The sequence below is a fragment of the Xyrauchen texanus genome, chromosome 42 (genome assembly GCF_025860055.1).
Source record: "Xyrauchen texanus isolate HMW12.3.18 chromosome 42, RBS_HiC_50CHRs, whole genome shotgun sequence".
Lineage (NCBI taxonomy): Eukaryota > Metazoa > Chordata > Actinopteri > Cypriniformes > Catostomidae > Xyrauchen > Xyrauchen texanus.
Window position 1 is genome coordinate 29671169 of NC_068317.1, and position 22068 is coordinate 29693236.

Consider the following 22068-nt stretch of genomic DNA (forward strand, 5'->3'; position numbering starts at 1 on the left):
TTTTACCAAAGACTCTACTCTTCTGAACAAAGATCCAATTGTATGGCCTTCGATCATTTCTTTTTGAGTTTATGCTCACATCAAGTTAGCCCAGATCTAGTGCAACACCTAGACAGTCCGAAATCACCTGAAGAGTTGGTTCAGGCTATTTCTTCCATGCAAAAATAGGAAGCGCCCTGGCGCTGATGGCTTTGTGGCCAAATGTTATACATTTTATAAAGAAATGTTCAGGAAAACTAATATCTATCTTGTTGAGCATGTATAACGAGTCCTGTTGATCATATCGCCCAATTTCACTTTTAAACTTGGACGTTAAGATTCTAGCAAAAGTACTGGACATGCATTTGGAAACTGTACTATTATTATATGGTGTATTATTTCATTTGATCAGACTGGGTTTGTTAAAAACAGGTTCTATTTTTGCAATGTCCGGCATCTCTTGAATATACTCGATCACCCTTCGCAATCAACGTCGCCTGAAATTGTTCTTGTTTCTTTAGATGCAGAGAAAGCTTTTGACAGGGTAGAGTGGGATTATCAATATGTAGTGGAACCAGAGAGGGTTGCCCCCTGGGCCCCAAATATATGTCCGATACTACATTGGCTATTTGAAGACCTGGGTGAGGACGCTCCATCATGGCTTTTTATTGAGTCGGCCTCTTGTAAAACATCTTCATTGGCCGGCCTCGTGTTTGCCCCTCTTCCCTCTTCATATGTTGTGTATATACTACTAATTTTGTTATAAGGTCCTTTAAGGACTTTAAAGATTTGCCCTCAAATGAGGAAACATTTTGGTTGGCAATATTTTTTATTCCTGTCCCCTATCTACCCTAATCATTTGTTTAAACCATCCACAACAGACAAAGCCTTTCTGGTTTGGCAAAACCTTGGTGTCAAAGATTTTAGATTTTCCTCTTTTCAGCAAATCTTTGAGAAGTTTAAGTTGCTGATGTTTGTGACTTTATCTGTAAAAAATGTATAGTAAACTGACATTTCTGAAGAGCGCTGGGAAGATATATTATATAGGGTGCATGGATCATCTGTATGTGCAAGGGATGGTTGGTTACAATTTAAAGTAGTGCACCGTGTACATTGAACTAAACAAAACATTTCTAAATACTGTATATATATATATATATATATATATATATATATATACATACACACTGGTGGCCAAAAGTCTGGAATAATGTACAGATTTTGCACTTTTGGAAAAAATTTGTAGGTTTTGCCCCAAGTGAAGGAGTTCAAGTACCTCGGGGTCTTGTTCACGAGTGAGGGGACAATGGAGCGGGAGGTTGGCCGGAGAATCGGGGCAGCAGGGGCGGTATTGCACTCGCTCTATCGCACCGTTGTCACGAAAAGAGAGCTGAGCCGAAAGGCAAAGCTCTCGATCTACCGGTCAATTTTTGTTCCTACCCTCACCTATGGTCATGAAGGTTGGGTCATGACCGAAAGAACTAGGTCGCGAGTACAAGCGGCCGAAATGGGCTTCCTCAGAAGGGTGGCGGGCTTCTCCCTTAGAGATAGGGTGAGGAGCTCAGTCATCCGTGAGGAGCTCGGAGTAGAGCCGCTGCTCCTTTGCGTTGAAAGGAGTCAGTTGAGGTGGTTTGGGTATCTGGTAAGGATGCCCCCTGGCCGCCTCCCTAGGGAGGTGTTTCAGGCACGTCCAGCTGGGAGGAGGCCTCGGGGAAGACCCAGGACTAGGTGGAGAGATTACATCTCCACACTGGCCTGGGAACGCCTCGGGGTCCCCCAGTCAGAGTTGGTTAATGTGGCTCGGGATAGGGAAGTTTGGGGCCCCCTGCTGGAGCAGCTGCCCCCGCGACCCGACTTCGGATAAGCGGTTGAAGATGGATGGATAGATGGATGGAAAAAAATTGGTACTTTTATTCACCAAAGTGGCATTCAACTGATCACAATGTATAGTTCACATAAATAACGTGAACTATTTTTTACAATTAATTCTTAATAAAAAAATTCCCCACTAGCAGCAATGACAGCTTTGCAGATCCTTGTTATTCTAGCGGTCAATTTGTCCAGATACTCAGGTGACCTTTCACCCCACACTTCCTGTAGCACTTGCCATAGATGTGTCTGTCTTGTCAGGCACTTCTCACGCACCTTAAAGTCTGCCTGATCCCACAAAAGCTCAATGGGGTTAAGATCCATAACACTCTTTTCCAATTATCCGTTGTACAATGTCTGTGTTTCTTTGCCCACTCTAACCTTTTCTTTTTTTCTGTTTCAAAAGTGTCTTTTTCTTTGCAGTTCTTCCCATAATGCCTGCACCCCTGAGTCTTCTCTTTACTGTTGTACATGAAACTGGTGTTGAGCAGGTAGAATTCAATGAAGCTGTCAGCTGAGGACATGTGAGGTGTCTATTTCTCAAACTAGAGACTCTGATGTACTTATCCTCTTGTTTAGTTGCACATCTGGTCTTCCTCATCTCTTTCTGTCCTCGTTACAGCCAGTTGTGCTTTGACTTTTGAAGGCTGTAGTGTACACCTTTGTATGAACTCTTCATTTATTTATTTTTTGGAAATTTCAAGCATTGTGTCGCCTTCATTCCTCAAAACAATGATTGACTGATGAGTTTCTAGAGAAAGCTGTTTGACCATAAGACATGCCAGTCTATTGCACACTGTGGCAACTCAAAAAACAAACACAAAGACAATGTTAAGCTTCATTTAATGAACCAAACAGCATTCAACTGTTTCATATAATGGCAAGTGATTTTCTAGTACCAAATGATCAATTTATCATGATTACTCAAGGATAAAGTGTTGGAGTGATGCTGTTGTCTAGATTTGATCAAAAATGACTTCTCAAATAGTGATGGTGCTGTTTTTTACATCAGTAATGTCCTGACTATACATTGTGATCAGTTGAATGCCATTTTGGTGAATTAAAGAACCAATTTCCTTCCGAAACAGCAAAATCTGTACATTATTCCAAACTTTTGGCCTCCAGTGTGAGTGTATATATATATACATATATATATATATATATATATGTCATTTCTTTTTTTGTAATATGATATGACAGACATTTGGCATATTTCTCTGCATTTTTGTATTACCTTTACAAAAATCAATAAAAAAAAATACAAAATGGATGGGCCATTTTTTTTTTTTTTAATTGTTCTTTAATAACAGAAAAGAGCTGCATCCAAACAGTTCTTTCACACTTTCAGAATCAGAATTGATGCATTTTTAAACTATTTCATCAATATGTATTTTAAGTCAAAGAATAATCTTTAATATTCTGGGTGAGTATTGGTCTAATTTGTGTGGCCCAGGCCCACCCTTGGTTACGCCAATGCTAACATGTAACTTCACTATACAGCAAGTAACTACAGACATGAAAGGTGTAAATGACGAGATAACACCAAAAATGTAAATAAAAAAAGTTTATTGCACTTTATGTCTTTTTTTTCTTTTTTCCTTGTTTCGTGGCGCTGCTTTCCTCCTGTATAATCACCTCCTCACCTGTGATCCTCACCCTTTTAGCATTGGCTGGCATAGGGGACTCCGCAACAGCTGTTTTGAGAAAGGAGACATCCGTATTAATACATTTTCAATATGTGGTTCTTTATTAAGCGTTACAGTGTTTGTAAGACATACTCTTAGAGGTTGCAGACAGTTTGGCAGGGGTCTCATTCTCTTCCCCAGGTATCCAAACAGATAGACAGGACAGTCTGGCAGTGGTGTTCACCTGGCCAAGCATGGAAGGGGTGGCCAAATCCTAAGGGGAGAAATGAGGAAAGTAAAATGAAAATTGTCCGAGTAAAGCAGCACCACTGGCTAAAAAACATTGTGCCTGTGTATTATTTTAGTGTTCTTATATGCAGTGGTCGATTTGTAAATACATTTGAAGGGGGATGGTGTAGTAAAAAAACACTAATACTAAAATAGGACTAATAATAGCATCTTGCAGTTGATGGAGATTTGTGGGATGCACATCCAGGGCACGAAGCTCCCGTTCCACCACATCCCAAAGATGCTCTATTGGGTTGAGATCTGGTGATTGTGGGGGCCATTTTAGTACAGTGAACTCATTGTCATGTTCAAGAAACCAATTTGAAATCATTCGAGCTTTGTGACATGGTGCATTATCCTGCTGGAAGTAGCCATCAGAGGATGGGTACATGGTGGCCATAAAGGGATGGACATGGTCAGAAACAATGCTCAGGTAGGCCGTGGCATTTAAACGATGCCCAATTGGCACTAAGGGGCATAAAGTGTGCCAAGAAAACATCCCCCACACCATTACACCACCACCACCAGCCTGCACAGTGGTAACAAGGCATGATGGATCCATGTTCTCATTCTGTTTATGCCAAATTCTGACTCTACCATCTGAATGTCTCAACAGAAATCGAGACTCATCAGACCAGGCAACATTTTTCCAGTCTTCAACTGTCCAATTTTGGTGAGCTCTTGCAAATTGTAGCCTCTTTTTCCTATTTGTAGTGGAGATGAGTGGTACCCGGTGGGGTCTTCTGCTGTTGTAGCCCATCCGACTCAAGGTTGTGCGTGTTGTGGCTTCACAAATGCTTTGCTGCATACCTCGGTTGTAACGAGTGGTTATTTCAGGCAAAGTTGCTCTTCTATCAGCTTGAATCAATCGGCCCATTCTCCTCTGACCTCTAGCATCAACAAGGCATTTTCGCCCACAGGACTGCCGCATACTGGATGTTTTTCCCTTTTCACACCATTCTTTGTAAACCCTAGAAATGGTTGTGCGTGAAAATCCCAGTAACTGAGCAGATTGTGAAATACTCAGACCGACCCGTCTGGCACCAACAACCATGCCACGCTCAAAATTGCTTAAATCACCTTTCTTTCCCATTCTGACATTCGGTTTGGAGTTCAGGAGATTGTCTTGACCAGGACCACACCCCTAAATGCATTGAAGCAACTGCCATGTGATTGGTTGATTAGATAATTGCATTAATGAGAAATTGAACAGGTGTTCCTAATAATCCTTTAGGTGAGTGTATATATATACTGCTTTGGCAATATTGTATTATTTACATTCATGCCAATAAAGCCCCATTGAATTGAATATATATATAAAATATATAATATGAATATACATATTAAAAATTAAAATTCAACCCAAGTTCTATATTCAACTTGGTTACTTGCCGATCCGACAGAGAGTGCCAGTTTCCCAGACGGGTGTACAGACAGTGATGTAACATGACCCCTAAGAAAAGATACCCAGAATATAATCATTTAAATCGTTGAATGTGTTCACTACACAATAAATGCACATACTTAATATGTGTTGAGCATACTTCAGAGCCATTACTTATGAGCTTTGATGGACTTTAGACATTCCCATTTTTTGGTGTTCCACACACAGATAAGACCATCTTCTCCTCCGCTGAGTAAATGTGACGACCTGCAGAACTCCAGACACAAGATGGTACCTGCCCAGAATGTGGTGTTTTAATAGGTGCAACTCCAAGGCTGGTGCTTTATTTAAATATAACATGCAGAATTATCCTAATATGTAGGATTATAATAAACCTCACCATCATGGTGCAACAAGGCTCCATGCTCAGTTTTCATGCTCATGTCATATAACTGAATGGTTTCATCTTTGCTTCCAGTGGCGATGAATTGATTATTGGATGCAACCGCAGTGAGTGATGCTGTGTGTGCATGGTGTGTAAAGTTGGGCACAAGTGTCCACTCCTAAAATAGAGGATAAATTAGATCATATCTGAAATACTGCCTGAATTATAGGGATAGTTAACTCGAAGTAAATTCAGTCACCATTTACCCTTATAATGACAGAATTTTCGTTTTTGGGTGAACCATCCCTCACTGTAATAATTAATTATAACTGTAATTGAACGGTTACATATAAACATATGGGTAAAAAAACTATTTTGACAGTTTAAATCGAGACCAAAACCAAAATATAATGTAATCTTGACCTCAAGATAATGCAAATGAACTGAAACAAATAGATTTATCTGCTGTTACCATTCACTGTCATTGTCCATTAGGACTATAGGAAATAACAAAAATAATTTATTTAACTTATTAAAAAAAAAAAGAATTACATCTTCACCTTTGCATACACGTCGATAACCAAAAACTATCTGCTCATAACAGCCAGCGACCAACTCAACATGATCGCCCATAATGACTAAAAAACACGAGTCGAGAGACTCTCATTAATTTATAACAGGGTAATTAAACACGTTATACGTAGCTGTTATAATCAGATACAAGTTTAAAGTATCTCAATACTGTTACTCATGCCCACAGCAACGTGTGGGCAGACATATGTGATTTTTAATGATACGCCCACCGGAAAAGAGACATTTCATAATAAAAGTCCCTTTGCACGTCCTCAGAGCTGGTTAAGATTTTTATTATAAAAAAAAAAAATAATAGTGAAAAAGATGAGACAAAGATCAGAAATAAGAACTTGGCCTCGCCAAGCCATTGAATAAAACACAAATAATTTCTGTCATTTGATTTTCCATGCATTTTTTTCGAATATTAAGTTTACTGCAAATTTATACAACTTTGTTATTTACAGAAAATATCTAAAAAGTTTTTTTTTTTTTTTACAGCCCTGGCATTGTCATGAGATTCAGTATCATGACTATTTACCATGTAAAACACTCTGGAGTTTATTATTTGACTTGTTCTTTTGTTTCTTACCAAATTTCAGTCCAGTTGTCAGTCATGCCTAAGGAACATACATTTAGTTATTTTAGAACAAAACAGAGGGCCGACAATAGATTTGCCTAAACACTGAAGGTGGCTGCTGAATGCTGGGTAATTCTCTCAAGTTTACTATATGCTTAAAGGTATAGTTCACACCAAAATGAAACATTTCTCATCAATTACTCACCCTCATGTCATCCCAGACATGTATGACTTTCTTTCTTGTTCAGAACACAAATGAAGATATTTAGAAAAATATCTCAGCTCTGTAGGTCCATACAAAACATGCCAACATGGTCTACAACTTTGAAGCTTCAAAAAGCATATAAAGGCAGCATAATAGTAATCCATAAGACTCCAGTGGTAAAATCCATATCTTTTGAAACCATATGATCGATGTGGGTGAGACATCAGTCAATATTTAAGTCCTTTTTGGTGCCAATATGCAGGAGGAATGCGCATTGCCAAAAAAAACAAAAGACTGTGAAAGTGAAGATTTATAGTAAAAATAGGACTTAAATAATGACACCGCTGGAGTCGTATGAATAACTTTTAAGCTGCCTTTATGTGCCTTTTGGAGCTTCAAAGTTCTGTTCACCATTCATCATATGGACCTACAGAGCTGAAATATTCTTCTTAAAAATCCTAATTTGCATTCTGCAAAAGAAAGCAAGTCAAACACATCTGAGATGGCATGAGGGTGAGTGAACGATGAGAGAATTTATATTTCTGGGTGAACTATCCCTTTAAGAATATATTGTTTGACCAATAATGTAAAAACCTAAAAGTTATTCTTCAGTTTGTAAAGAATGATGATAAAATATTCCAGGTATTGGAATATTATTAACCCGGTTGTTCTGATGGATTAATGAGGCTTATAAAATGTATTATTGCACGTAGACAAATTGTATTAATCTTGATATTTTTATAAACTGAACAAAGCGTTCTTTAAAGTGATTTTAAGACTTTGTGTCAATGTTCACAAAGTGATGTACAGATAAAAAAAAATATATATATATATATATATATATATATAGTCATTTCCGGGGTAAATTAATATAATTCAATCAAAATACATATACATACACAAAATCCTTCCAAAATGAGATGGAATACTATGACTTGGCAAACACTGGATTATTAAACTCATGTTTTAGAAACAAATTAATCAAATTAATTCTTCACAGTGCTGTGCGATCCCAGCGACTTGTATGAAATCATCTGTCAATGCCATGCATGTAAACCTCTTTAAAATGCACATGGAAAACAATGTATCATGAAAATACACTCTTTTTTAAAATGGTTGACATTGTGTAGGGGTTAAAGGGTGTTTCTGATGACAAATTCATGATTTTCTACCTGAGATTCAGAAGATGTCGCCTCCTGGCCGAGGCATTGCTTACAGTAGTAAAGTTCACACATCTTCCAGTATGTTTTAGGAAGAAGCACACTGAATTTGCATTTGTGCACTGGACAACATGGCTTCACTAAACGGAGAGTCCTAAGACAGGCTGCAACCTAAACCTGAGAGAACATTTCAGATGTCTTTTACCAGACAATGCAACGGGTGTAAGCTACTGTGTAGTCTTATTTAAAATGTGTCAACTGGCCAACGTGAGGGGATAGATTAACGTCTAATGTTGCACTCTACATCTCTGGTGAGGATCGCCAGTCTTAGCAGAAAGAGCCTTTAAAAACATCCTATGATGTTTCTGTTTCTTTCTTGTGTTCTCTCACTTCAGTTTGGAATAGTGAAATAAAGGTTTTCTTAGTCCAGTCCTTTTCTCAAAAGAAAATATTTGCAAACTAAACACTGTTGTCATGTCATGTCAGGTTGAGCGATTGCCACTGACAAAGTTGTAGACCAGAAACTTAGAGGTTCCACAGTAATGTGTGGCGAAAAGTTTTCCGTCAGGCGTGGGATCTGAGAAAGCGATTTCATCTTTACTTAGATGAGACCCATAGATAAAATTATTCCTGGAGAAGGAAAGGAAAAAGAAAGCATTTATGTTTAAAGTCATGTTTCTCATAAGACTGTTTTTATTCATTAGGACTGTTTCTATTCAAATCTCTTCCTTCTTTACCTGAGGCACTCAATCATGCGTGACGCGATGCCTCTCCGTCTCATCATACTGAACACCCAGATGCGGCTGATGCCGCAGAGTGCCGGTTCAGAAACCGTAGAGCAGCACCAGGCCCTCTGACGCTCAAACATCACCTTCTCTCCTTCCGATCCCTCCGACACAGACTCCTCTATAACCCTGTAGCCCTGCACACATCAATCAAAACAACCAATCAGAAAGACTACGGTGAACATATCACCAAGAGGTAACACTATATAATATCTTTAATCGGTCATTAATAGGCCTGCATGAAATCTACATGCTTTTTCGGCCACATTTCATATACTAATTGTGGTGGCAAAAATGGCAGAATTCTGGTAAATGGATTTAAATGACAAAATGTGTTAGGTGAAGTAGCAACATTGGTAGGCGATGTGTAGAACTTACAGTATGCAGCCTATAGTTATCATAACATATTAGCAACAGAGATTTGAAGTGGACTTTGTGACATCATTTGTTCCAATATTAAAAACATTCCAAAAATAGGGCTGTAAAACATTAATAGAGATATATGCCAATAAACATATTATTAAACACCTGTCTATTCAGCTGACCTCTTGGATGTGCTCGGCGATAAGGCAGCCTGCTACTTTCTTATCGTTTGAAATGAAAAGGAAGGTTTTGCTCTGTGAAGGGACCTTGGTCTCCACTTGTTGGAAGCCCAAGTCATTGTCCACCATTTCCCTGATCTCCTCAACCTGAAAGACAGACAAAAAGCTATTAGAAGTGTTATAATTGTGATGCTTGGCTGCAACAGGTGGTTCAAGAGGCAGTGAAAGAAAATATAATAGGAAACACAGCATACCTTTTTTAGTGCGTACTTTGGGTCGTCAGGGAGTACAAGAATGATCTTGCCATCTGGATACTCTCCTAGAATTCTCTCTTTCTTCCAGCCCTGGGACAGATATTACCAGAGTGATTTTGAGACAAAGACATCTGGTTATTTTGAGAGATCATAATACTTATTCTAAAATCTAAAGTATATAATGCATAGTTTTGGTCACATGTCAAACAGCCAATATACACATACCTGTGACTGCATATGAAGAAAATTCTGTATTTAAGGAATATTTTGGGTTCGATACAAGGTAAGCTCAATAGACAGCATTTGTGACACAATGTTGATTACCACCAAAAAATATGTTGACTTGTTTTCAAGTCAACTCAAACTCAACTCATGGTAAACTCCTTACCAACTAAAAGAAGCCAAATATCTGGGTGACAGGTAGGCACTTGCAATGGAAGTAAAAAAATCTGTAAACTTTAAAATACTTACCGTTTCAAAAATATTGTCAGAAGACATGAACAATATGGTTGTTAACATGATTTTGGTGTGCTAAAATTGCTTACTAACCTTTTCGGTGTAAAGTTATATCCAATTTAACAACTTTACTGCCAAAAACGCAAAACACAAGGATTTAAACAACAACACAAATAATATATACATTTATAAGAAGAATGAATGCAAGTGCTTTAATAAAATTACAAGCTTCACATTGCTGTGTTTAAACCCTCTAAAAATGGACCCCCATTTACTTCCATTGTAAGTGCCTCACTGTAACATCGGAAAATGAGAGACGAGTCGAAATAACTTTTTTTGGTAACCAACATTTCGCCGCAAATGCTGTAGATTGAGCTTAAATGGGATAGTTCACCCAAAAATTGAAATTCTCTCATTATTTACTCACCCTCATGATATCCCAGGTGTGTATGACTTTCTTTCATCAGCAGAACACATTTGAAGAAAATAGCTATGCTCAGTAGGTCCTTAAAATGCAAGTGGATGGTGATATGACTTTTGAAGCTAAAAAAAAACTAATAAAATTATAATTACAGACAGTCAGCATAAACGTCATCGATACAACTCCAACTGTTAAATGAAAGTCTTCTAAAAGCCACACCATCACTTTTGGTGCTAAAAATATCAATATTTATGTACTTTTTGACTATAATCCAACGTGAGGGTTTGGTTCAAGAGAGGGTGGAGGTCACGCAGTCTCTCATGTGATGTATTCACTTTGTCATGATACAGAGGTATCTCACATTCTCCACTCGGTTGAGACATCCAGGATAAGCAGCACACAAACGCACCATTTTGAGTAAACAAACGATACAAATACAGATCTAAACCAAAACCAACAATGCTACTGTGCACAATTCTCTTACTCAGTTGTAAACAGCGCTGCTCTTCCGGCTGTGATGCACATGCATCAGTTCTCATTTGAACATGTCAACGTGATTACATCTCACATACACACCTGCCGCTGCTGACCGGAAGCGATAATTTTGAGTTTAAATAGTACTTAAATATTTATCTTTTTCGCACCAAAAGTGATCATATCACTTTAGAAGACATTCATTAAACAGCTGGAGTTGTATCGATGAAGGTTATGCTGACTGTCTGTTCTTTTTAGAGCTTCAAAAGTCATATCACCATCCATATATATAATTATTATTTTTTTTTTATTATCTTCAAATGTGTTCTGGGGAAGAAAATCAGTCATACACATCTGGGATATTATGAGGGTGAGATGAGAACAATGAAAGAATTTTCATTTTTGGGTGAACTATCCCTTTAACTTGTGTTGAACCTGGAATATTCCTTTAGCGCTTCAATCAATCACTCATTAATGATCTCTAATTGTTTTGTTGCTTGGCAACTGTAAGAAACCAACAATTAGACTAATTAGCTATATTATTTATATTAACATTACTCATTAACAATATTAATAATAAATGTCATTATCTATTAAACTCTGTGGAGTCTTTAAACATTGTTATTGTCATCGTTTTAAATAGGCAATTGAGGCGATGCACAGAAGTGATTTTACCATTACCAAGGGGGTTTGAGGGGATTTATTTATATTTATTGCCATGTCTGCATCACTGGCTATTTTCATAAAAAAATAAAAATAAGTTCAGCAAAGTTCACATTAATCCTTCAGCAGTTCCACTGTGATTATTCATTCTCAAGTGGGTAAAACCGGTACATGCCCTTTACTTCTACATTTAGTAGATATACTACGGCTATGGGAAGTTATGTTCACTTTCATTTCAATATCCTTTGAAATTTCAGACTTTTTCCATGATTAACTTTTGGTAATTGTGTTCTTATACTACGTGTCTTTTTCACTCTTGATGATTGGTTGTGTTCAGCTGACAGACTTTGTTCTTCAGTGACTTGGGTCTGACTTAATGTAATTTGGCTTTGGGTGCTTTGAGTCTTCTTTTTAGCTGAGATAGAATCAGTTTCTTTATTGTGGTTTGTCATTATTTATATTAAAAGGCAGGAGACTCCTCAACCACTCTGCATGCTTCAACGTAGCTCACTCTCTCTGTACATTTTACTCTCTGGATTTCCTTCTGTTTGATCCAAACTGGACAGACTTTGATGAGGCTGAGACATCAGCTGCGTAGTTGCTGCATTTTGCCAGTTTTGCATAGCTTGATTCATGTCATTGCTCTCCACAATTACAGCATACTGACTTGTTTTTACATCCTGCAGAGCCGTTTTTGACAATTAAAACATCTTGGGGGGGTTTGGAATGAAGAAGTTGACCGGTACACTCCGATGTCCACATTGGATCCTTTCTGGTGGTTGTGGTTTGTTGAATGTCACCATGTAAGTTCCTGTTCCAATCATCTGGTCTTCTTTTTTTTTTATTTAAATTCTTTTAACATTTGTTACACCTTGTTGAGTCAATTCTGATGCTATGTCAGCCTCATCCATATCTTGTAGGTCTCTGGTACGGATAACTCCTTTACTGCCGTTTAGAGATGGATGATACAAGGCTTTTATAGGAACACTGGCCAGCGTATTAGACCAGTATTTGTCCAGAACGTAGTTTTTTCACATCTTTAATAGTCCCTGCTATACCCGAGATACCTTTTTGTATTGCAAAAGGGGACAGATTAGTCAGAGGCATGTACTGATTCTAAAAGAATGAATCTCTGCCAAGTTTCACTTTTTTGGGGAGAACATGCAACATGTACCAGTCATCATCCACATTCTGTTCCAACTTTAGTCATTTAGGGTTTTTTTTTGGTTAGCCATGTTTGTGTTATTTCGTTTCATTACTCCCACTCCCTACCCACCTCGGAGTCCAACAAGGGGATGCACACAGCCGCGGGAGTCTTCCAGATATGCTCAAAGGATACGGGATAATATACTCGAACAGAAGGAACAAAGTTCATTTTCCTTGATTGACCCTCAGTCAACGCCCTTTAGGGCAAGACTTGACTAGCCGCTTGATTGGACCGGGGCCTTCCAACCTCCCGTCTATGTGAAGTCAGAGCCAAAGTACTGTGTTTGACCTGGAGGAGCCACATTCCTCAAGTGCCAGGACATCTTTCTACACATGTGCTGCAACTTACGGGAAAGAAGGCGCCCCATTTGACGCCTCTTACGATCAGCAAGGGGGTGTGAGGGGGTTGGGGTTAGGTAACATCTCTTTAAAACACCCCTTAATCAGGTTAAAAATCACTGTAACACACAGCCTAAATAACTATGAATGGTGTGCCAAGAAGTATCTAGATGAGATATCTGAGCAGCAGACATCAGCAGCTACTGACTCACCACATATTTGACAGCACTGATGAACTGATTGTGGAAGAGGAGGTGTTGAGATTCATCCTCTGGGCTGGTAGGAGAGTACAGCATCCCACACACGTTACACATCACCGCACCAAACGCCTTCTGACCAGCATCCTGTAATCCACAACAACAACGGTCACAAAACGCTAAAGAAGATCCAGAATATGTCTATCATGTTGGGGTTTATTTTCAAAAGGTTGAGCATGTAGTTTAGTAATGCTACACATGCAATCTGTAAATGAAAGACAAGAGAAAAATGTAAACTATGGAATTACTACTTTAATAAATTAGTTGATTAAAAATGTACTTACATTGCTGGTTTGTGCTGCTGCAATTTCAGGTTTTGAACCGTTTTTGACCTCTTTCTGCTGTTCTGCTACATATTCAACACCAGAATTTTCACTGAAATCAGAATAAACAGTATTCAGCACATCTAAGAATAATAAGTTTCTATATTTTCACCTTTTTTCCTTTATAGTCCCCAAATTCCAACTATGGCATTATAGACTTTACTATGGATGTCATTTCAATAACATTTAAAGGGATAGTTCACCCAAAAATGAAAATTATCTTATTTACACATGCAATCCCAGATGTGTATGACTTTATTATGCAGAACACAAATCAAGATTTTTAGAAGAATATCTTAACTCTGTAGGTCATTTTAATGCAAGTGAATGGTGGCCAGAACTTTGAAGCTCCAAATAGCACATAAAGGCAACTTTTAAGTAATCCATTCGACACCGTTGGTTTAATCCATGTTTTCTGAAATGATCCAGTCGGTTTTGGGTGAGAATATACCAAAATATTATTCCTTTTTCACTGTACATCTTGCCATTGCAGTCTACATGCACGATCATGATTTCAAGCTCGATTACACTTCCTAGTGTACGACGCGTGTGCAGAGCGCTAGATGGCACTAGGAAGTGTAATCGAGCTTGAAATCATGATCGCCAAGAAGACTGTTGATGTCAAAATTTACAGTGAAAAAATGATAATATTTTGGTCTATGTATTGTCAGATGTGCCGTGGAAAATTATAAAATTCCACAAAATAAATAAATGCATGAAAAAAAAAATATATACATTTCAGGGATCCAAACTCCTCACCTGTCAGAGAAATTTGCCGTTTTGAAACCATAATCAGTCACTTTTGTGATTGTGAAGAGCAATGATTAATGTGCAAAAGTGAAGGGCGTTAAGGGTCATCACATGACTCACGTCAGCTCTGCAGAATACATTGAAGTCTATGAAGTGACGTCACAACAAAGAGTTTTTTCACACACGTTTTTGCATCACCAATATTGTCTTTGAGATTACTAAGCAACAAGAAATATAAAAAATCTGTCCAAATTTGTGAAGAGACATTGAATATCTCATAATTTCTTTTAATAAAATATTACTGTATTGTTTACAAATATCACAGAACCCAGTTATTGAACTAATTTAAATTCACCAAGAAAATGCTTAGACCAAAACATAGACGAGTCCTTTTATTACTTTCTGCTATCAAAGCAACAGCAAAAATGTTTTCTCTCTTCCAAATACACTTGTCGCTGGGTTCAGCCTCCAGAACCAAATGAATGACACAAAATCTAATGACAATTGCCTCAGCATCAGTCTCCCTTGATGCGTTTGATTATGCACAGGCGAGCACCCCTTTACATTTATGCATTTGGCAGAAGCTTTTATCCAAAGCGACTTACAGTGCACTTATTGCAGGGACAATCCCCTGGAGCAACCTGGAGTTAAGTGTCTTGCTCAAGGACACAATGGTGGTGCCTGTGGGGATCGAACCAACAACCTTCTGTTTACCAGTTAAGTGCTTTAGCCCACTACGCCACCGCCAATCTAGGTTTAAGTTTAAGTCGATGCGGACCAGGAGGAAGGTTTGAGTTGTCGATTGAGTTCTGTTCAGTTCATTTTTTACGTGTTTTGTTCATATTTTAATCATATTTGTTTTTTGTAATATTGCGTTGTTCATATGTCGTGTTTTAGTGGCCTCTGCTGTCTCCGGGGGAAAAACATTCATCTGCTTCATGTCGCTGTTGTTCATCTGTTCTCTTCATAAATAAATAAATAAATGCATAATCGGGATTAAAAATGAAAATGTGAACGAAAATAAAAGCAATTAAATGTCTTATTATCATTAAAATATGAAAATTAAAATGACAGGTAATACTAGATTATGACGGAATTTTCACGACCCTGTCCGTCAAAATGACGGACGATGAGAAAATCTAATGCAAGCACTGAATGTGACGTGTTTTTTTTGCATTGCCGAATTTCAAACATTAAAGTAAACACGCTACTAAGATGGACAGAAAACATGGACAAGTTCTTGAAAAGGAAAATATTGACGATGGTTAGCCTATGTGGGATAGTGGTGTGCATTGGAATTATTTTGTTGTAAAAAGTGTGCCGTGGCAGAAACATTTTGGGAAACGCTGGTCTATTCTCACCCAAAACCAACTGAATCACTGCAGAAAACATGGATTAAAACACTGGAGTCGACTGGATTACTTAAAAGTTGCCTGAATCACTTGGATTTATGGATCTACAGAGCAGAGTTATTCTTCTGAAAACGTTTTGTTTCTGTTCTGCAGAAGACAAAAGTTATACACACCCGAGATGACATGAGGTTGAATAAATGATGAGAGAATTTTCATTTTGGGGGGTGGGGGGGGGCATTTAACTTTTTGATAATGGGGCAATAATTTCCCCCTGGATTTGATTTCAAAGGGGCATTTTTTTATGTTTATGAGGGTATTTTCTAAACATATATTCTATTATTCAAATACTTTGGTTTAATCAATTCATTAACACAAGTTCTCAATCTCAATAATTACACTGAGAATATCTTTCCAATAAAATTAAATAAACAACAAATCATATTTTATGTGATTATGTTTATAACCAGGCATATAATAGAATACAAAAGAACATTATCAGATGTTATAAATGTTTTTTTGCGCCCACATTTTCTTTTTCAGTTGCATTTTTGCCCTGAGCTCCTCTTTATTTCTGACCCTGACACAAAGTGTAAACAGCATAGACTGTAAAAAAAAGATGGATGACGCCCCTTCGCTCTTTTCCATTGGTGAGAACTGAAGCCGCCAGTGTCCCGATATGGAGCTGACATCTTGGGACTTGAGTCTGCGCAGTTGCGATTTCGGGACCAGACCTGCGCAGTAGTGAGCAGGAAGTAAAGCCGTGAAATCAAGGCCCCGCCCTCACGCTCGCTGAATCAATCGCAAGCACACGCCCCTGCACTTTTGACTTTTGACTTATGACGGTGTGAAATAATTAATTATAGAAATTTTGATATTACATTTAAAGCTCCAATCTCCTCGGTCCTCCGGAGATCCCGAAAAAGTGTCTGTTGGTGCTTCAGTGACTACTTCGCTCAGAGAAACTGTCAATCACAGCTGTCAATCACCGTTTTTATAGCATCAAATAACTGAAAACAAACTTATTTTGAAAACAAACACTTGAAATGACATCAACGTGATAGAAACGACAGTAAATGACAGAAACTATCTTTGGAAAAAAGATATGTGAAGTGTAATTTAATTGTTTAGTTGGTCTCATGTCCCGTTGAATAACATGGGGAGGCGGGGTTTATGACCTATACTAGGACCAGTCACCGGGGGCGATCGAGGCGTTTTGGCTTCACTTTTGAGGGCTTGTGCGGCACACTTGGTAAACACATTTTACTTTTCACCCCTGCACATTACCTGCTGTTGTTGTTTTCTGTTTGTGTCTTCTGGGCAAGTTCTTGTTGGGGAGAGGGTTTCGGTTTAGTATCTGTGGATACATCCAACTCAAAGAAGTTACATTATGATTATAAATTCTGTCTTATTACAGATTCCTTTTAGCATTATCACACACTGAATGATATGTCTAAAAGAGCAGGTGATTGATCTTGCTTACAAACACTGAAAATGAAACTAGCATTACATTTGTATGAAGGGACAGATATCAGACACTTCATTTTTTACTGGGAAACAGACATGGGAACAACCTAATTTTTACCTGCAGTAGTGGGAGCACATGGTTTCTTCTGCACTGATGGTTTAAGCTGTACTTTAGCTGATGAAGAGGACTGTTCTGGTTTGACCTGTGAGAGAATGACACATTTCAGCATAACTAATAAACAGACAATAAAAACTGTCAACCTACGCCACTAATAGGACAGTTCAAAAATAACCCAAAAATAAAAAAAATTGTCATCATTTACTCACATTCAAGTTGTTCAAAATCAGTATGACATTCTTTCTTCCATAGACACACAAAACAAGATTAAATGTCATTTGATATTCACTTGAATAATATGGGGGAAAAAAGATGCAATGAAAGTGAATGATGCCTGAGGTCTAAAATATTTTGTGTTCCATGTAAGGTAGAGTAAATGGTGACAGAATTTTCATTTTTGGGTGAATTATCCCTTTAAGTTCAATAAAGTTAACAATAAAATTTGGAGCATGTGCCTGCAAGTTTCACCTCATTTTTGGGTACTGCTGGTTTGGTCTTCTCTTCCTCAAGACCGTCTAGCTCAAAATCGTCTGGTGAATACTTGCGTCTGGGCGTGTAGGTTTTATACTCCACCACAGGTCTGGGTTTAGGGCTGGTGAGTCCATTAGGCATGGGGGGTGCCTGTGCAGGCAGTGCACGCCTGGGTTCATTTGAGCCCACTTTGGGCACACTCTCTGGGACAGGAGGCTGAGCAGGGGTGGCGGCCTGGCTCGGTGAATGCGAGACAGTTTCGGGCTCCTTGAGGGAGGAAGCCTGGCTCACCTGATCGGACTTCAGCTTCTTAACACAGGTCCAGGTTAGTTTATCTCTCTGAATTTCCACCTGCCTCAGCCTCTGATATCGGGTCAATTTCTTCTCCTGGGATTTGATAGGCAGCGACACTTGGCTGAGGAAAAAGCGCTTTTTGGGCGTGCCATCATTGGGTTGGGGCTCAGGGGTCTCTGTTTTTTCGGAGACAGTTGGCGACATCACTTCTTTTGTTTCGCTTTCTGTTTCACTTCCCTCCATAGGCTCACTCACCTCCTTTTCTTGCTCACCTTCTTTCTCATCCGAACCTGCTGGGGCATCAGAGGCGATATCGTCAGCGATTTCTTCGCAGAGCGCTAAGAGGTTGAGCTGTCGTGGTGGGGGTCTCTTGGCAGCAGCCGCCCTCTCCTCAGCCAGGGCGGCAATACGCGCCTTCGTCCGAGCCTGTGGGTTCATTGCTTGCTTTTTCGGAAGCCCTTCTGAGGAGTCTGTCACATTTTTCTGGGGCGAAGAGGTAATCTCCTTACCTATCACAGTTTCGGTTGTTTCTTTATTTAGCGTTTCATCCTTAACGTTTGTAGCAGAGAGCTGGTCCTTGATGGAGTCGCTTTCCAAATCCTCATTGGTTTCAATCTCAACGACACAATGTTCAATCTCATTATCATCATCAAGAAATATTTCAGAGTCTAGGAGAAACACTTTCGCCACATCTGATATTTCGGTGCTTTGTACATTTTCTTGTAGGGAACATGTATTTACCACCTCTAGCTCATCCAAATCGGAGATGTCTTTACTAGTGAACGCGTGCTTCGTAATGCTGGTCTCTTGGATGACTTTGAAAAGTGCTTCTAGAGGTGGAGGCGACTTTGCCATCACATCTACTTTTGCATCCAAACTCACAGTAATTTTCTCAATAGGGTCTGTTGGCAGCTCCTTGTGCTCTTCAACTGATCCTTTGCTCGCTCGTGGGCAACTGTTAGGAAGTTCCGTTTGCAAATCAACTATGTTGGCCACATGGTTTTTCTCAGGTTGGGGTAACGTGATCTCCTTACTTTGCGAGTCAAGAAAACGCCCATAGTTGTGCTCGATTTGCACAGGAAAAAATGCTGCGGTCACAGTTTTGATTGTTTCGGAGACAGAAGGCTTGTCTTTCTTCACTCTCGGGGCATATTTCTTGGTTCCTTTTTTCAAGACAGCCAAATTCTGACATGGTTTATCTCCAAGTTTCTTGAAGACATTGGAACATCGATCATTTGGCTGTCCCGCATCTGATGCGCCCAGTGCTTTCCTCCGTCTTCCTCTGGCACCTTTCTTTTGTGTCATTTTCAGTCGAGAGGACCGGCGAACACACTTACTGTTCTCTTCCCTCGATTGCAACGTTTCCAAACCTTTGCTCTTAGGAGGTCTTCCCCTCTTCTTCTGAGGTATCTGACCAGGTTTATCTGATGCCACAATGTTTTCATCCATCCTTGTCTTCTTAATTTCAGGTTCAGAAGATGACATCCTCCTTTTCTGACCTGGCATCCTGAACAGAAAAGACAAAGCAAGTTATACGCAAGTCCAAATCGAACAAGCCCTGTTAAAGCAATACACAATGAAGTACAGTATGCAAAGAGTTCTTTGCTTTGAAACTAATGGAAAATGTATTGGGTTCATATAAATAATAACACTTTTATTTTCTGCCCACTAATTTCAGTCAAAGGAAGACAAAAACCCAAAACAAGCAAGCATCTATCCATTAGGCTACAGGAATTAAATGTAAAGGAATAGTTCGCTCAAAAAGACTATTATATCATCATTTACTCAACCTCACGTAGTTCCAAACCTGTGCCAGTGGTAACTGAGGCTTTCAGTCTTCATAGTAACATTCTGTCTTATTTCTATTTTTGTGTTTCACAGAAGACAGAAAGTGGTAAAGGTCTGGAACAACATGAGGGTGATCAATTGATGACAAGAATCAGCATTTTGGAGTGTACTATCCATTTTAAAGACTATTAAATGTTTGCATAAATTCATATTATTGAAATCGACATAATACTGATTACAGCTGTCATTAAACTGAATGAACTGCATAAGTGACAACTTAGACAAGGGCTGTCAAGGTTTTGTGCCAATTAATTGAAATCAAACTTACAATAAACGTTCCTAGGACTGCATTACAAAAGACCTACAAAAGACCTACAAAAGAATGCCCTCTATACCCTTCCTCTTTACTTATTCCATAAATAACGCTTCACATCCACCAGATGTCAAGTTTAAAACACTAATCAACATGTCAACAGCTCAGATTCTCTGTTTTTTCCAGGGATGTCAACTCTGTAGAAGACTTGGCCATTTATTCGCATTCTCCGCGTGTAAATTACATGACAGCGTGACCAATGAACAGTCCTTAAAGCCAAAATAAAACTAAAACTTTATTTTCTTTAGGAATTAAATTTAAGTGTTTACTCAATCCGACGTCAAGTAGAAAGTTAGCAGAGCTGGCTAGCACTGTTAGCTGCCTCTTTGAAAATCCTGCGACTTTAAGTGTCGGTGATTACAAATATGAAACAAGTACATATGACTTAAATATGAACATTTGAAGAGTCGAAAATGAAACAGAAGTAATAAAGCACAGCTGTGAACTTACTTACCTGTTTCTAAACAACAGCTGTTTTCCGCTGTGTGCAGCAAAGTTTAACCTCACTTCCGGTGCTGCGACTTCTTCGGCTGATCTGCTGCGATTGTGACTGACTGATCGACATCTGCTGGACTACAGAGGGAGTGCAGAGAATTTATATTGTTCTAACCTATTTAATTTAAATATTCTTTATTTATTTATTATGCATTGTATTTTTAAATATTATTATTACTCTATAAAAAAAATCTGTCGCTATTTTATTTAATTTGTATTGATGCTTTGGCACCGTTGAGAGTAACATACAGTACATACTATGTTTTACTCTTTTAAAAGGGTAAAAGGGTGAGTGCACTTCCTTTGTTAATTACGGCCCAAGCACTGAAAGTGCGGATACCCTATTTTTCTTCTAAGGATTATTATTTTCATTATTCTTTTCAAGGTTTTCTGTACTTTTGCGGTACTTAACATGCGTGAAAACTCTTGAAATGACAAGCCTGCTATGACTGCACTATATAGTATAGTATAAAATCCTGTACTGACCAGCTGGCCCCCATCTTCACACAGATATTCAACAGATCACTGGAGCAGTGTGCAGTTCCCTACTGCTTCAAATGCTCCACCATCATCCCTGTCCAAAAGAAACCCAAAATCACAGGACTTAATGACTACCCGCTGCTCTCACGTCTGTCGTTATGAAGTAAGTTGAGAGACTGGTGCTGGCCCACCTGAAGGACATCACCGGACCCTTTCTGGATCCCCTTCAATTTGCTTATCAAGCAAACAGGTCTGTGGATGATGCAGTCAACATGGGATTGCATCATATCCTGCAACATCTGTACAGATCATGGACATATGCAAGGATCTTTTTTGTGGACTTCAAGTTCGGCTTGAACACCATCATACCAGCTATTCTCCGGATTCAATTAAACCAATTCTCTGTTCCCACCATACCTGTCAACACTCTCATTTTTCCCAGGAGTCTCCCGTATTTCACACCCATCTCCTGCCCCCCTCCTGTTTTGTTATTTCTCCCGAGAATCTCCCATAATGTGGCCCAAACATTTTTATATGAATAATCACATCAATATATTATTCCAAGGTTGTCCAGTTGCCAGATCTTGTATGAAACGCGTCCTACTCACGCAATCGACATCATACAAATTATAACCCATTTGTGACCTCAACCTGGCAACCTACAACCCATTTGAGCTGTTGATATCTGCGCAGGTAGATAGATTTGGGAAGTTAAATC

The 22068-nt window shown here is 38.8% G+C and overlaps 2 protein-coding genes across 3 annotated transcripts; both read right to left on the reverse strand.

Moving 5' to 3' along the window:
- Positions 1-3405: 3405 nt before the first annotated feature.
- On the reverse strand, positions 3406-6292 carry LOC127634719 (p21-activated protein kinase-interacting protein 1-like). The gene is made up of 6 exons (XM_052114378.1): positions 6083-6292; positions 5546-5708; positions 5320-5440; positions 5154-5214; positions 3627-3747; positions 3406-3542 (listed from the first exon to the last, which is right to left on the reverse strand). Exons 1-6 carry the CDS (start codon positions 6161-6163, stop codon positions 3424-3426), a joined length of 666 nt encoding a protein of 221 aa, XP_051970338.1. The 5' UTR covers positions 6164-6292; the 3' UTR covers positions 3406-3423.
- A 94-nt stretch (positions 6293-6386) lies between these two features.
- Positions 6387-20891, reverse strand: LOC127634715 (N-acetyltransferase ESCO1-like). Of its 2 annotated transcripts, XM_052114367.1 has the most exons (10): positions 20830-20891; positions 17918-19721; positions 17450-17534; positions 17152-17221; positions 13727-13817; positions 13398-13529; positions 9627-9716; positions 9376-9519; positions 8783-8967; positions 6387-8675 (listed from the first exon to the last, which is right to left on the reverse strand). In XM_052114367.1, the coding sequence occupies exons 2-10, from the start codon at positions 19718-19720 to the stop codon at positions 8528-8530; spliced, it is 2748 nt and encodes a 915-aa protein (XP_051970327.1). In that variant the 5' UTR covers position 19721; positions 20830-20891; the 3' UTR covers positions 6387-8527. The 2 variants fall into 2 exon arrangements, with proteins under 2 accessions (XP_051970327.1, XP_051970328.1); XM_052114368.1 differs by lacking the exon at positions 6387-8675 and having other exon boundaries at positions 8822-8967; positions 9359-9519.
- Positions 20892-22068: the final 1177 nt, after the last annotated feature.